This window comes from Palaemon carinicauda, chromosome 33, assembly GCF_036898095.1.
Source record: "Palaemon carinicauda isolate YSFRI2023 chromosome 33, ASM3689809v2, whole genome shotgun sequence".
Lineage (NCBI taxonomy): Eukaryota > Metazoa > Arthropoda > Malacostraca > Decapoda > Palaemonidae > Palaemon > Palaemon carinicauda.
This window is the reverse complement of record NC_090757.1, coordinates 10,398,143-10,414,784: the sequence shown is the minus strand read 5'-3', so window position 1 is coordinate 10,414,784 and position 16,642 is coordinate 10,398,143. Positions and strand designations below refer to the sequence as shown.

The 16,642-nt window shown below is 41.6% G+C and overlaps 1 protein-coding gene across 1 annotated transcript in view; it reads left to right on the top strand.

The window, feature by feature from the left end:
* The window catches only part of LOC137626064 (geminin-like), a 130,725-nt gene extending 114,877 nt beyond the window's left edge, over positions 1-15,848 (top strand). Inside the window, exon 5 of the mRNA XM_068357145.1 lies at positions 15,560-15,848. Coding sequence (XP_068213246.1) covers positions 15,560-15,619 — 60 coding nt within the window. The 3' untranslated portion in view covers positions 15,620-15,848. The remainder of the gene's footprint in view (positions 1-15,559) is intronic.
* Positions 15,849-16,642: the final 794 nt, after the last annotated feature.

Genomic DNA, 16,642 nt, shown 5'->3' with positions numbered 1-16,642 from the left:
AAAGTATGCTCTCTTCCGTCTGTCGGCATAGAGGCTTGGACTTGTCTCGCGACAAGGACTTACATGACCTCTTGAAGTCTTTTGAGACGACCAAGCAGACCCAGTTAAAGCCCCCTTCTTGGAACCTTGATGTAGTTCTTAAATTTCTGTGCACCAAGAGATTTGAGCCCATCTCACAGGCTCCCCTTAGGGAGGTTACCAAGAAGACCCTCTTTCTTTTGGCCTTAGCAACAGCTAAAAGAGTTAGTGAAGTCCATGCAATTGAAAAACAGGTAGGCTTCAATCTGAATGGGGCAGTTTGTGCCTTGAGATTAGACTTTCTCGCTAAGAACGAGAACCCTTCTAAGCCCTGGCCGAGGACCTTTGAGGTTCCTAACTTGACCAACCTAGTGGGTCAAGAGCAAGAGAGGCTGCTCTGTCCAGTACGAGCCCTCAAGACCTACTTGTCTCGCACAAAAAGTGTGAGAGGCTCTTCTAGCTCCCTGTGGTGTTCTGTGAAAGATCCTCAAAAGCCCCTTTCCAAGAACGCTTTATCCTTTTTCCTGAGGGAAGTGATAAGAGAAGCGCATCTCTTGTGTGAGGAGGAACACTTCGGACTTTTAAAAGTGCAAGCCCACGAAGTGAGGGCCATTGCGACCTCGCTTGCTTACCGCAAGAACATGTCGCTCCGTCAAATTATGGATGCGACATTCTGGAGGAGCAACTCTGTGTTCGCCTCTCATTACCTCAGAGAGGTGAGGGTGGATTATGAGAAATGTTATACCTTGGGACCATACGTAGCTACGGCTTCTGTATTAGGCAAAGGAGTTACTACCTCCCCTCAACCTTAGTTTTGTTTACTTGTGCATAGGTTGGTGTATTTTTTATTGGTTGTCTGAGGACTTCGACTTGTGTACAGTCACCTCAGTCTAGTTAGATCATTTTTATCTACTTTGCAAATGTTAGGTGGTTGGTTTGGTAAAGTTGCGGTTTTTTATTTTGGGCAATAGGTAGTCCTGAAGTCTAGTCAGATTGTTGGTCTCACCCCGTTGACAGACTCGATTGAGTGTTTTCAGCACTGCAGGTCACATCCTGGCTGACACTCCTAAGGGAAAGCGACTCAAGAGGCAGGAACCTTTGAAGTCAGCTACCTTAGCAGGTAAGGAATCAAGGTGTTTATTTATCCTACAACTTTTTTGGTTGTTTCCCCAACGATGTTACTGTCTATCACCCTCCTCCAAGTGTGTTAATCAGCTATGTATATATAACTGCCAGGTAAGTTCTATTCGTAAAAATGGAGTTTTTATGATAAAACAAAGTTTTATGAATACTTACCTGGCAGTTATATATACATTCGAAGGCCCACCCACCTCCCCTCAGGAGACAGGTCGGGCATAGATGAACTGAAGAACAGAAAACGGGAATGATTCCTCCTACCACCCTTTAACGGGTGTTACCACCCAACCACCACAAGGCGGTTGCCTAGTTTTAGAAAAATTCTGCCGAAATAGAGATAATTAGCTATGTATATATAACTGCCAGGTAAGTATTCATAAAACTTTGTTTTATCATAAAAACTCCATTTTTATCAGAGCTGGTCCGCTTGGACATTGTATTTCCATTGAATAGACAGATGTAGAGGGATTATTCCACTCAAATTAGTTTAAGCTTTCAGGAATTGGTATTCCAACTTGTTCCCTCATTTTCGAATATAAAGTAATGCTGTCATGTTAGCTTCACTGTATAATACAGCTATGTCTGCTAGAAGCTGCAGGTAACAGATATGAAGAGTTGAATACTTCTTCGGCAGAGGAAGATAATCTAGACTTGGATCCCATCCTTACCATAAAGCTTCCATGAAAAGAGATGTCTGGAATCTTCGCTTATAAGGATATCAATTCTATAGTTGAAGTTGGTTCTGCATCAATGGAATGCAAATTGTGTTTAGATCAAATAAACTGTTCCAACTTCTATCTAGACGAGAATGGAAAGCTCTCGTCTTTAAGTTACTCATCGGGACGAACTTCTGTAAAGAATGATACTGTAATAAACTTATGGTTTTAATCTGCAGTATTCCCTGCAAAACACACTCAATTGGTATTCCCTCAGAGGGTTAAACATGAGGAGAAAGTAACGGTACAATGCTGTACGTTTTGTGAGGTTCAGTACTGTGGTGACTAGTGATAAGATATAAAATGTTCTTGCATTATGGTGCTTATTTCAAATTTTTTTAAACAAGCATTTAAATAGGTATTCATGAACATCATTTATATATACTGATGTGTGGAAAAGAAAAAGAGGGCTTTTGAAGAATGGCTGCAGAGTAATAGTGTAGAGAAGTATGAAAGATATAGAGAGAAAAATGTGGAAGTAAAGCGCAAGGTAAGTGAGGCAAAGAGGGCAGCTAACCTGAGGTGGGGTCAGGGATTGGGTCATTCATATGAAGAGAATAAGAAGTTTTGGAAAGAAGTGAACAGAGTAAGGAAGGCTGGTTGAAGAATTGAAGAGACAGTGAAAGATGGAAATGGAAGGTTGTTAAAAGGAGAGGAGGCAAGGAAAAGGTAGGCAGAGTATTTTGAAAGTTTACTGAATGTTGAGGATAATAGGGAGGCAGATATAATTGCTGTTGCAGGTGTTGAGGTGCCGGTGATGGAAGATGAGAATAAGAGAGATATTACAAGAGAGGAAGTGAGGAGAGCACTAGATGAAACGAGAGTAGGAAAAGCATCTGGTATGGATGTTGTGAGAGCTGCGATGTTGAAGGAAGGGGGTGTGACTGTACTTGAATGGTTGGTGAGATTGTTTAATATGTGTTTTGTGTTGTCAATGGTACCAGTAGATTGGGGTTGTGCGTGTATTCTACCACTATACAAGGGTAAGGGAGATGTGCATGAGTGTTGTAATTCAAGGGGTATTAGTTTGTTGAGTGTAGTTGGAAAAGTGTATGGTAGAGTACTGATTAATAGGATTAAGGATAAAACAGAAAATGCAATCTTAGAAGTACAGGGTGGTTTTAGAAGAGGTAGGAGTTGTATGAATCAGATTATTACAGTTAGGCAGATATGCGAGAAATATTTAGCAAAAGGTAAGGATGTGTATGTTGTGTTTATGGATCTGGAGAAAGCGTATGATAGAATTGATAGGGAAGCAATGTGGAATGTGATGAGGTTATATGGAGTTGGTGGAAGGTTGTTGCAAGCAGTGAAAAGTTTCTACAAAGGTAGTAAAGCATGTGTTAGGATAGGAAATGAAGTGAGCGATTGGTTTCTGGTGAGAGTCGGACTGAGACATTGATGTGTGATGTCACTGTGGTTGTTTAACTTGTATGTTGATGGAATGGTGAGAGAGGTGAATGCTCGAGTGCTTGGACGAGGATTGAAACTAGACGAGAATGACCATGAATGGGAGGTAAATCAGTTGTTGTTTGCGGATGATACTGTACTGGTTGCAGACACAGAAGAGAAGCTTGGCCAATTAGTGATAGAATTTGGAATTGTGTATGAGAGAAGGAAGTTGAGAGTTAATATGGCTAAGAGTAAGGTTATGAGATGTACGAGAAGGGAAGGTGGTGCGAGGTTGAATGTCAAGTTGAATGGAGAGTTACTTGAGGAGGTGGATCAGTTTAAGTACTTGGGGTCTGTTGTTGCAGCAAATGGTGGAGTGGAAGCAGATGTACGTCAGAGAGTGAATGAAGGATGCAAAGTGTTGGGGGCAGTTAAGGGAGTAGTAAAAAATAGAGTTGGGCTTGAATTTAAAGAGAGTTCTGTATAAGAAAGTGATTGTACCAACTGTGATGTACGGATCAGAGTTGTTGGGAATGAAAGTGACGGAGAGACAGAAATTGAATGTGTTTGAGATGAAGTGTCTAAGGAGTATGGCTGGTGTATCTCGAGTAGATAGGGTTAGGAACGAAGTAGTGAGGGTGAGAACGGGTGTAAGAAATGAGTTAGCAGCTAGAGTGGATAAGAATGTGTTGAGGTGGTTTGGCCATGTTGAGAGAATGGAAAATGGCTGTCTGCTAACGAAGGTGATGAATGCAAGAGTTGATGGGAGAAGTACAAGAGGAAGGCCAAGGTTTGGGTGGATGGATGGAGTGAAGGAAGCTCTGGGTGATAGGAGGATAGATGTGAGAGAGGCAAGAGAGCGTGCTAGAAATAGGAATGAATGGCGAGCGATTGTGACGCAGTTCCGGTAGGCCCTGCTGCTTCCTCCGGTGCCTTAGATGACCGTGGAGGTAGCAGCAGTAGGGGATTCAGCGTTATGAAGCTTCATCTGTGGTGGATAATGTGGGAGGGTGGGCTGTGGCATCCTAGCAGTACCAGCTGAACTCGGTTGAGTCCCTTGTCAGGCTGGGAAGAATGTAGAGAGGAGACGTCCCCTTTTTTGTTTCATTTGTTTGATGTCTGCTACCCCCCAAAATTGGGGAAAGTACCTTGGTATATTGTATGTATGTAGACTACCTTCTAAGGCTGACTTTGGGTAGCTTAAAAATTGTCTGCCTGTTTCAGGAAAATATTTCCTTGGGTTCGTAGCAGCTGCGAGGCTAACAGTCATGGTTATAAAAATGCTTTCCTGCTATAATACGAGGGGCATTCATGAAGATTTCCAGTCCCACTACCAAATGACCCAGACAGACAAAACTTGGAACAGTTATTAGTCTTTCTCTGCAGAGGCACTACCCAGGGTTATGCATTTTTCCCATAGTTTTAAAATATAGTTAAACTTATTCAGTCCTTAATTCTTGTAAATAGAAAGTTTTATACATATTCCTGCAAAAGACAGTTTTTCCATTATATCTTTCATTTATATATTCTATGAGAGGTTATATGGAATTGGTGGAAGGTTGTTGCAAGCAGTGAAAAGTTTCTACAAAGGTAGTAAAGCGTGTTTTTAAACATAAGACTTACCTGGTAGTTATATATATAGCTTACGTCTGACGTCACGGCAGAAAATTCAAAACTCGCACCAATCGCCAATTGGATAGCCAGGTGTACCACCCCTGCGCCCTAGCGAGGTACCTGGGAACCATTCCAGGAACCCTCATGTATTCTCTGCCGTCGCTAGCGGCGACACGTGAATTCTGCTGTCGTCAATATTGATCTTATTTTGGTGAAGTACAAAACTTTGGTTGTTGACTCTCGCTTGTTTTTGATCTCGCTTTGGATATTATTTAATTTGATTTGGATTAGAAGATTTTTGACCTTTGCTTGTCTGATTTCTCTTTAAATTTTCAAAATGGCTACACCCCCTATAACTTTTAGGTTATGTGTGAGTAGTGGGTGTAAGACCCGAATGGCAAAAGCTTCATTTGACCCCCATTCTCTCTGTGTTGCTTGCAGAGGTAAAGAGTGTGATTTAGGAGATCGCTGTGATGAGTGTGATGAATGGATTGAGTTTGATAGGTACAGACGTAAACTCAAAAGGGATAGATTGAGGCGGAGTTCTTCTCGCTCTTCTAAAGAATTTTCATCTTCCCATGTCATTAATCCTGTTCCTTCCCCTGTAGTGGTAGATCCTGATCCCACTATTGCAACTACTAATGAGCCGTCACTCAAAGATATGCTAGTGGTGATTCAAGCGCTGGGCGCTAAAGTGGAATCGCTTGCTGCGGATAGAACACAGCTGATGGCTGATGTAAGGCAGTTGAAAGGTGAAAGTGATAAAAGTGCAGTGGAGGGTGCGCCTGCTCGCGTCTGTTGTCCTCCTTGTCCTAGACCTCTTCCAAGCTCCCCAACCCCTGGGAGAAGGAATGTCGAAAGGAGACGAAAGGCTTGAATACACGAGCAGACGTCCCCTCGAACGTACCTGTGGGCGCTTCCCAGGACGTTCACCCTCACCAATGGAAAGGTGAGGTTAAGTGTTTCTCGTCATCTTCAGATGACCCCTTGCCTAAAAGAGGCTGGAAGCTTGGTTCCAGACCTCTTAAGAGGACCTATGATAAGGCCTACCGACGTCCTGCTAGTTCTCGTCCTGGATGTAGTCACTGGGATACACCAGAGACGTTTGAAAGTCCTCCGATTAAACGTCCTTATAGGACGTTGGACTCTTCCAAGGATCCTCCTATGCAGTCAGGACCAGGCTTAACCTCATTCCAGGCACCAGCGCAGCCTTCAGACTGGTTTTCACCTTCCAGGCGCTCTATTCCGCTGAGCGATGAGGAGAACGTTGTGATTTCATCACCGATTTCACAACGTTCAGAACCTAATTTTGCTATGCTGCAAGACATGCAAAACAAGCTCTCGTCGTTTATGCAGAACTACCAGCGTAGCGACAAACCTCAAACCAGCACACGTGACAGTTTTGGTCGGGATCGAGACAGCGATCAGGCTGTTCTACAAGTTTCGAAACGTCCTGTAGGACGTGTGCTCGAACGCCCTCATAGTAGAGGATCTAAGCTTCCTGCTAGCCTCTATGAACGTACTTTAGGAAGTGATCGTGAACGTTCTCCTAAGTCCGCAGTTGACAGCCCCTATAGAGAACACGAACGCCCTTATAAGCTCAAGGAGATCCTTCCATCAGAGCGTGTACTCGAACGTTCTTCAAAGAAAGACGTTGGATGTCCTGTGAAACGTGTTATCGAACTTCTTCCAAACGTGCTGCTGAACGTCCTGAGAAACAGGCTGCCGTTCGTCCTTCGAAGCAAGCTATCAAACGTCCTTCGGAACAGGCTCCCGAACATCCTATGGAACAGGCTGCCAAGCGTCCTTCGGGACAGGCTGCCGAACATCCTGCGAAACAGGCTGTCGAACGTCCTACATTTCAGGACTCTTTTCACTCATCAGATTATTTTAGTGAACGTCCTCCAGGTTGTGTTTCCGAACGGAAAACAGTTGAACAAGTCGATGAACAATAAGCGGTTCGCAGCGTCGAACGCCTGTCAGGAATTGATGGCAAGCGTGTTTCAGGATATGATCCGGAACACCCTATCCCTTACCATATTTCGGATGTTAGTCTGGATTACGATAATGAGGCTCACTCTTTACAAGAGGACATTGATGCAGTTCAAGTTCAGGAACTCTTTGACTCCGATCAAGTTGATCCCGAGCGTTCGGCTGAGCTGCTAGCTTCACGCCCGCTCGTTGCCAGAGAAAGTGATGTTTCTTGTAATGAGCCTGTTTCCATTGCTGTTGGTACTCAGGATATTTTTGAGAAGGAGACTGCTTCCAACACTGCTGCTCCCGAAGGAACGTTGCCAGAGAAAGGTATAGAAGGCTAGGTTTCTCCTATGGAGTTTGATGAAGTGTCGGATGACGAGGACTCTTGTTTCTTTTCGTCATTCTGCCGACTTAAAGAAACTGAGGAAAGTTTTTACGGAGGAGTTCTCTGACTTTTTTGTGCCAGTGTATCCCCGTTCGCCACCGTCTTGAGTTTACTCTTGGGAAGGCCTCTAAGAAAGCTCGCTTTACTAAGATGGTGTTATCGCGCTCATCTAAGAGAGCTCTTAAATTGATGGGTGACTGGTTGCAGTCTAAGAAAGCCTTAGGAAAAGCAGCTTTCTCCTTTCCTCCGGCTAGACTGGCCTCCAGGTCTAGTATCTGGTACGAGACAGAAGAAGTTCTCAGCTTTGGGATACCTGCCTCTGCCCAGGGAGATTTTTCAAGCCTCGTAGACGCTCCTCGTTGGTCGGCCATGAGAAAGACCAAGATCTTCTGGTCTACTTCGGAGATGGACCACCTGCTCAAGGGCATATTCAGAGCCTTCAAATTTGTTAACTTCTTAGACTGGACTCTCGGAGCTCTGGGTAAAAAAAGTCAAATGGGCAAAAAAAGTCGATACTTTTAAAGAGGGGGATACCTCTGCCCGAGTCCATCTGATGTCCTGCATGGACAAGGCTTTGCGGGATGGATCCAACGAACTAGCAGCGCTATTCTCTGCTGGCATCCTTAAGAAAAGGGATCAATTATGCTCATTTCTTTCGCTGGGGGTTACTCCCTTCCAGAAGTTTGAGTTGTTGTATGTTGTATGCGCCTCTTTCTCCATTGTTGTTACCTCATGAACTATTCAGGGAGGTATTGGCAGCCTTGGCTCAAAAAGCTACTCAGGATCTTGTCTCTAAGACAGCCAGAAAAGCCCTTCCACCCTCATTTACCAGTCGCAAGGAAGAAACTTTTCCCAAATTTTCGCAGCCCTTTCGAGGGAGATCTTCCAGCAGGGGTAGTTCCAGACCTGACGCTAGGAGGAGTAAGAGAAGAGGCTTTAGAGCAGGGCGAAGCAGGGTCTGACTGCTTTCGCCTTCAGGCAGTAGGGGCCAGACTACTCAACTTCTGGCGAGCGTGGGAGAAGAGAGGAGCAGATCAGTGGTCTATCCAGATCTTGAAGGAGGGTCACAAGATCCCCTTTCAATGGAGTACTCCTTTGGTCTTAGTTCCTGCAAGGCCAATAGAATAACAGGTCAACCCACGCGCAGCTTTCGCTCGGATGGCCGTTATTAATGTGACGTCAGCAGGTTCGACACCTGAGACACGTGACTAGACGCACCGTCAAAAAGCCCCTAAGGCAATAGAAAGCCCCTGTCCGGAGAGAAGCTCCGGGCAATCTAAAGAAGAGCACGTGTCCTCTTTCTCACATTTTCTTTCTCTCCTCTGTCTCTCTCTGACTGCTTGTCCATAATCTCATTTAATTATATTGTTATTTTTATTATTATTATTATTATTATTATTTATTATTATTATTATTATTATACTTTTGATATCATTATAAAATAAATATAATAATAATAATAATAACAACAGCCACCACCAACAACAACAACAATAATAATATCAGGAGTATTACAATAATAATAATAATAATAATAATAATAATAATAATAATAATAATGATGATAATAGTAATAATAATAATGATAATGATGATAATAGTAATAATAATAATAATGATAATAATAATAATAATAATAATAATAATAATAATAATAAAAAATTGCTATGATTATTATTATTCTTTGACTCTTGATACCATTATTACTATTATTATAATTATACTCCTTATATTATTATTATATTGTTTTTATTATTATGTTTATCATTATTATTAGTATTATCATTATTATTGATTATTACCCTTATTATATATGATGGAGGCGATTTATAATTATACAATGGTGACCTCTCAATAATCATATTTGGAAATTTAAGAAATGTGCTAAGGTGCAAAATTGGTGCGAGTTAAAATTCTGTAGGCCTTGGGACCAATATGACCTTAAGACAGAGCAAGGCTGTGAGACAGATTGAGTCGGAGAGAGATGGATGTCTGACCTCCTGGGCTGCTCATTAAAGACTGACCATAGGTTCAGCCTAGGACCTCTTTTGAACCTGTTGACACCACGAATGCGCAAACGACAAAAATTTCAAGCGGCCGTGGGTTGACCTGTTATTCTATTGGCCTTGAGTTCCTGTAGATCTCTCTCCCAGGTACAGAGATGAGGCAAAGAGACAAGCTCTATCGACCCAAGTGTCTCTTATGTTAAAAAAAGGAGGCCATAGAGAAGGTACAGGATCCTTGTTCACCAGGTTTTTACAACCGTCTGTTCCTGGTACCCAAGAACTTGGGGTGGATGGCGTCCAGTCCTGGATATGAGCACACTGAACAAGTTCATACTGAAGACGAAGTTCTCTATGGAGACTTCGAAATCAGTGCTAGCCGCAGTAAGGAAGGGCGACTGGATGGTCTCTTTAGACCTCCAGGACGCCTACTTCCACATCCCGATCCATCCGACCTTCAGACCTTACCTAAGGTTCGTCTTCAAGGGAGATGTCTACCAATTCAGAGCCCCATGCTTCGGCCTTTGCACAGCACTCCAGGTCTTTACGAAGCTCATGCTGAATGTAGTAAAGATCTTCCATTCAAGGGGCATAAGAGCCTCTCTGTATCTAGGTGACTGGCTTCTCAGAGCGCACTCATACGATCACTGCCTGAAGGATCTTCAGACAACATTGGACCTCTCAAAAGAGCTGGGTCTCCTTGTAAACAAGGAAAAGTCTCTCTTGGTTCCAACCCAAGAGATTCTCTATTTGGGAATGACGATTTGGAGTCAGACTTTTCGGGCTTTTCTGTCTCCTTTAAGGATGGAACAGGCCAGATTGAAACTCCAGTTGTTTCTAAACAAGAATATGTGTTCAGCAAGGAAGTGGATGAGCCTAGTAGGAACCCCCTCCTCCTTGGAACAATTTGTTCCCCTAGGAAGACTGAACATTCGTCCTCTCCAGTTCCATCTCAACAGCCATTGGAACAAGGAGAAAGACCTAGAAGCGATGTCCATTCCGATTACGAACACTATCAAAGACTGCCTTCGGTGGTGGGAAGAACCGAATAAGTTCCAGGAAGGTCTTGACCTATCACAAAAGAGCCCAGACCTTGTGTTATGCTCCGACGCCTCGGACGCAGGATGGGGAGCAACCCTAAACAAGCTGGAAGCTTCGGGACTATGGTCAGAGAACCAAAAGTCTCTGCATATAAACCACAAGGAATTGTTGGCAGTTCTATTAGCCCTCAAAAGTTTCGAGGAATCAGTCACCAACAAAGTGGTTCAGGTCAATGCGGACAACACGACAGCATTGGTGTACATTACCAAGCAGGGGGGAACCCACTCGATATCTCTGTACGAGACGGCAAAGAATCTCCTTTTGTGGGCAAGAGAGAGGAACGTTATACTTCTAACAAGGTTCATCCAAGGGGAGAAAAACGTAATGGCAGACTGCCTCAACAGAAGGGGTCAGGTCCTACTGACAGTGGACACTCAAGTTTGCAAGACCCTATGGCGCCTTTGGGGTCGTCCATGCATAGATCTCTTTGCAACCTCAAAGACAAAGAGGTTAGAGGCGTATTGCTCCCCGGTGCCGGATCCAGAAGCAGTCCACATAGACGCGTTTCTTATGGATTGGTCTAACCTAGATCTGTACGCCTTCCCACCATACAAGATCCTTTACAAGGTAGTTCAGAAATTTGTAACATCCAAAGGGACCAGGATGACCCTAGTGGCTCCCTATTGGCCGTCAAGAGAATGGTTCACAGAGGTACTGGAATGGGCGGTAAACACTCCAAGAATACTTCCATTAAGAGTAGATCTACTCAGACAACCCCACTTGGAAAGATTCCATCAAAATCTCCACGCTCTTCAGCTGACTGCCTTCAGACTATCGAAAGACTCACAAGATCTAGAGGCTTTTCGAAGGAGGCAGCTCTGGCCATTGCAAGAGCAAGAAGAACTTCGACTATCAAAGTCTATCAGTCCAAGTGGGAGGTGTTTAGAGAGTGGTGTAGGGTTAACTCTCTTTCCTCATCCAGTACCTCTGTAGCTCAAATTGCAAACTTCCTGCTCCACCTTCGAAGTAAGTGCAATTTCTCCTCCTCTACTATTAAAGGTTATAGGAGCATGTTGGCAACTGTGTTCAGACATAGAAACCTTGACCTATCCAACAATAAGGATCTGCAAGATCTTCTCAAGTCTTTCGAGACTACAAAACAATGAAAACAAGATTCTCCAGCCTGGAATTTGGATGTTGTCTTGAAGTATTGTATGAGCGACAGGGTTGAGCCACTAGGTTCAACTTCTATGAAAGACCTGACTATGAAGACTTTATTTTTGGTTAGTCTTGCAACAGCCAAAAGAGTGAGTGAAATACATGTGTTTAGCAAAAACGGATTTCGTGATGGTAAAGCTGTCTGTGCCTTACAATTAGTCTTTCTTGCCAAAAACGAATGCCCTTCTCAACCTTGGCCCAAAGCGTTCGAGATTCCAAATCTTACGGATTTGGTTGGAGAAGAGTTGGAAAGAGTCTTATGCCCAGTAAGAACTCTGAGATGCTACTTGGATAAGACGAAAGATATACGAGGCAATTCTGAAGCTTTATGGTGCTCGGTCAGAAAGCCCTCATTACAGATGTCTAAAAATGCCTTGTCATTTTTCATCAGGCTTTTAATTAAGGAGGCACATATTCATTGTAATGAATCAGACCTCGGTCTTTTAAAGGTCAAGACTCATGAAGTGAGAGCAGTAGTAACGTCGGCAGCATTCAGACAGAACAGATCACTTTTAAGCATAATGGACACAACATTCTGGAGGAGCAAATCTGTGTTCGCATCATATTATTTGAAAGGTGTTCAGACTCGTTACGAGGACTGTTACACTCTGGGGTCCATTTGTAGCAGCGAGTGCAATAGTGGGCGAAGGATCCACCATATGTTCCCATAATCCCAATAACCTCTTCTCTTGGTACTTTTAATAGTTTTTTATGAGCAGAAAAAATGACTTAGGACAAACGACCGTGTTATAACAAAATATATATTTGTAATACAGGAACTAACATCTGTAGATTTTAAATAATCTTGACAAATTTATTATATATAGTTGGTTGTCAGTTGATGCTAGTTCACTTGGAGTAGCGATTGCTTCTGGTAAAGCAAACCTAGAAGCATTGGCAGATGTACTCCTGTCCCAAGCTTTCCACTCCACCTTGAGCCAGACCTAAAAGATAGGTAAATCTTTAACCACCCAATTCAAATTGAAAACCAGAATTTGTATAGAATTGTTTTAATGAAAATATGAATATAATTTTTGACTACACTAAAATTGTTTACAATATATAAAGGTAAATCAAAAAGTTTAATTCACCTCCAAAACTAATATAAATTTAATATTAATTCCCAGAATTGCAAAACAAAAGCCAACCATTTCAATATTTTGACCTAATTAACAAATGAAATATATGCGATGAGGGCATCACTTAAGAATATACGTTAAAAGGCCGAATTTCAATTAACAAGCAATTTAAGGTCGACAATTGATAATTTTAATTAGAGTAGCCTATAAACAAACCTAGTTTCAAGAGCGATTTTCAATTACTGAGTTCAAGGCTTTATTTATTTTTTGACTTGAGGATGATAAAAGTCACCAAGAAATGCCACTACTATTGTGCCAATCAATACAATGACCCACCTTATAATGACTTCATAGGATGAAAAAGAGCATGGGTATGATAATTCCATAGCCTTTGCTGCTGGTCGCCTCCACATTCATCAGACGAGGTGTAGAGTTAATTTAGTTCTTCATGATGTTACACTCCGTTTTCGTAGCACTAAACACAATGAGTCCCATCGTTGTAGAGTACTTTAGAAAATGTCCAGCACTACGACGACAAATATAAATCGATGAAATATCCCAAGGAAAGGTGAGGTGAACGAGAGTAATAACTCCTTGACGGTTGGTGTTGGACTGGTTTTCCCTTCCAACAGTGACTTCGAGGTTACTTCGTAGAGTTGTTTGGCTCGGAATATTCAGAAAATTAGGTAGTTAGTAGTTATCTTTAACTCCTATTTACTTTGGTTTGCACAACGAAGGCTGAGGTCAGTTAATTAGCACAATTTTATTTAAAGTGATTAGGAAAAATAAAGCCTCAAACATTAATTGAACAAACCAGAATTACATTAGAATAAACAACTTGAAAGAAACAAATTCAAAGAAATTCTAAAGTAAACTACGGAGATAATTACCCATTCCAAGGAATGTTTCTCCAGGTAAGGTAATTACCGATCAAAGAAAATTTCTCAATCACCCAAAATATCCATAAACTTTTAACAAAATATTTTAGGAATATATATTTAAATATATATTTTATACATTTTATGATTGTTTGTGGAGAATGTGTCAGTCTTCCACAATCATTGATTTTGTCAAGTGGTCAAATTTGTTCCTTGAGAGTGCCCGGAATGGGTTATTGGAGGAGGTTCTGTCATAATGAGGTATATACACCGGTTTGACAGTCCCTACGAGATCTTCAGCCCCCTTGGAGGACCGCTGGATCTCAAAAGGCTAGCAGACATAATGAGTTAGAGTATCATTGAAGTCAGCTTCCTTATCAGTTACAAACCCTTAAGTTTGTTTTAATTAACTCTTAAGCAGAATTTCAGATGTACTAGCTGTCTCTAACCCACCACCAAAGGTGTTAATCAGCTATATATATAACTACCGGGTAAGTCTTATGTTTAAAAATGGTATTTTCATTATAAAATAAATTTTTGAACATACTTACCCGGTAGTTATATATAATTTAAGTCCCACCCTCCTCCCCTCTAAGAGACTAGAGGCATGGAATATATGAGGGTTCCTGGAATGGTTCCCAGGTACAGTACCTCGCTAGGGCGCAGGGGTGGTACACCTGGCTATCCAATTGGCGATTGGCGCGAGTTTTGAATTTTCTGCCGTGACGTCAGAGACGTAAGCTATATATATAACTACCGGGTAAGTATGTTCAAAAATTTATTTTTAAAATGAAAATACCATGTTAGGATAGGAATGAAGTGAGCGATTGGTATTCGGTGAGAGTGGGGATGAGACAGGGATGTGTGATGTCACCATGGATGATTAACTTGTATGTTGATGGAGTGGTAAGAGGGGTGAATGCTCGAGTGCTTGGACGAGGATTGAAACTGGTAGACGAGAATGATCATGAAAGGAAGGTTAATCAGTTGTTGTTTGTGGATGATACTGTACTGGTTGTAGACGCAGTAGAGAAGCTTGGTCGATTAGTGACGGAATTTGGAAGGGTATGCGAGAGAAGGAAGTTGAGAGTTAATGTGGGTTAGAGTAAGGTTATGAGATGTACGAGAAGGGAAGGTGGTGCGAGGTTGAGTGTCATGTTGAATGGAGAGTTACTTGAGGAGGTGGATCAGTTTAAGTACTTGGAATCTGTTGTTGCTGCAAATGGTGGAGTGGAAGCAGATGTATGTCAAAGAGTGAATGAAGGATGCAAAGTGGTGGGGGCAGTGAAGGGAGTGGTTGGGCATGAATATAAAGAGACTTCTGTATGAGAAAGTGATTGTACCAACTGTGATGTATGGATCGGAGTTGTGGGGAATTAAAGTGACGGAGAGACAGAAATTGAATGTGTTTGAGAGGAAGTGTGTAAGGAGTATGGCTGGTGTATCTCGAGTAGATAGGGTTAGGAACGAAGTGGTGAGAGTGAGAACGGGTGTAAGAAATGAGTTAGCAGCTAGAGTGGATATGAATGTGTTGAGGATGTTTGGCCATGTTGAGAGAATGGAAAATGGCTGTCTGTTAAAGGCAGTGATGAATGCAAGAGTTGATGGGAGAAGTATAAGAGGAAGGTCAAGGTTTGGGTGGATGGATGGAGTGAAGAAAGCTCTGGGTGATAGGAGGATAGATGTGAGAGAGGCAAGAGAGCGTGCTAGAAATAGGAATGAATGGCGAGCGATTGTGACGCAGTTCCGGTAGGCCCTGCTGCTTCCTCCGGTCACCTTAGATGACCGCTGAGGTAGCAGCAGTAGGGGATTCAGCATTATGAAGCTTCATCTGTGGTGGATAACGGAGGAGGGTGGGCTGTGGCACCCTAGTAGTACCAGCCAAACTTGGTTGAGTCCCTTGTCAGGCTGGGAGGAACGTAGTGAGGAAAGGTCCCCTTTTTTTCATTTGTTTGATGTCGGCTAACCCCCAAAATTGGGGGAAGTGCCTTGGTGTGTGTATGCATATGTTCATTTGATTTTCTTGACTTGCTTAGTTACTATGTTCTTTTTAAAATACTACACTTATCAATTTATAATTTTTCTCTTATTCTGTTTTCAGGGAATTACATCAGAAAATGGAGAAGAATCTGCGTCAGATGAACGTAGTTGTGCCGAATAACTGTGAACTTGAATTATTCCTTCTTTATTTACCTATCCAGCGATGGTTACATTTTGCAGTCATGATCTAATTGTCTGGAGTTGTGTAGGTATGACATCTGTCCTTTTCTATTTTGAAATGGATGCCTGATTTTAAAGTGTACCGTCATACTATTGGTTACTTGCCAAAGAATTATTTTTGTACTTATTTAGTCTTCACTTGAAATATTAATAAATTTTAAAGTTATTAACTATTTTGTTTTTCACCAAGCCCAGTCCTAAAATAAGAGGAAGAAACTTAAGATTTTACTTGATCATTTTTAATTTCCTTTTGAAAATTTTTTAGTTATTTAGTTTTTCATCAGCCTTGTACTGATGAAAATAGTCAGGAAATTTTATGCATTTTTAGTTGCGATCTTATGAATACGTAGTTTAACAAAGTCATCATTTAATGAAAATATTATTAGTTAAAATAGATTTTTTTAAAGATGCAATTTTTTTTTAAAAGTTCTAGTCTAGCTAGAAAAGATTATGGTTTCCCCTGTGTAGTGTTTGAATTTTTAGACCAAATTTTGCAATGGAAGTTTAGCTTTCGTAAAGAGCTATTTGTTTTGATAAATATTAAAGCATAAGTAATCTAATTACTTATTTTTTCTATTTGTCCCAATTTTTTTTAATTCCATACTCACTTCCATTGAACATTATACAGTATTGAATTGCTGAATATAAAAGTTGAGAATAAAAGATGTGGAAAACTAATTGGAATTGTGAAGTCTCTCTTGGAATGTAAGGTAGACATTTTTGTTTGTTCAGCATTATTTGAGTAGGGGTAATGTCTTATTCTTTGGCTCACTGTAAGGGCTTTGATTTTTCTGTGTCCATACAGTAGGATTCTTCCGGGATAAATGCTCTGAAAATCATTAACGAAGATTAGAGACGAAGGTTGTGTCTATGTGACAGTTCAGGCAGAAAGTGCTCCAAACACTATGCATACAGTAGTGAACCTTGCATAAAATTAGTTATAATTATTTTTGGATCTCATTTT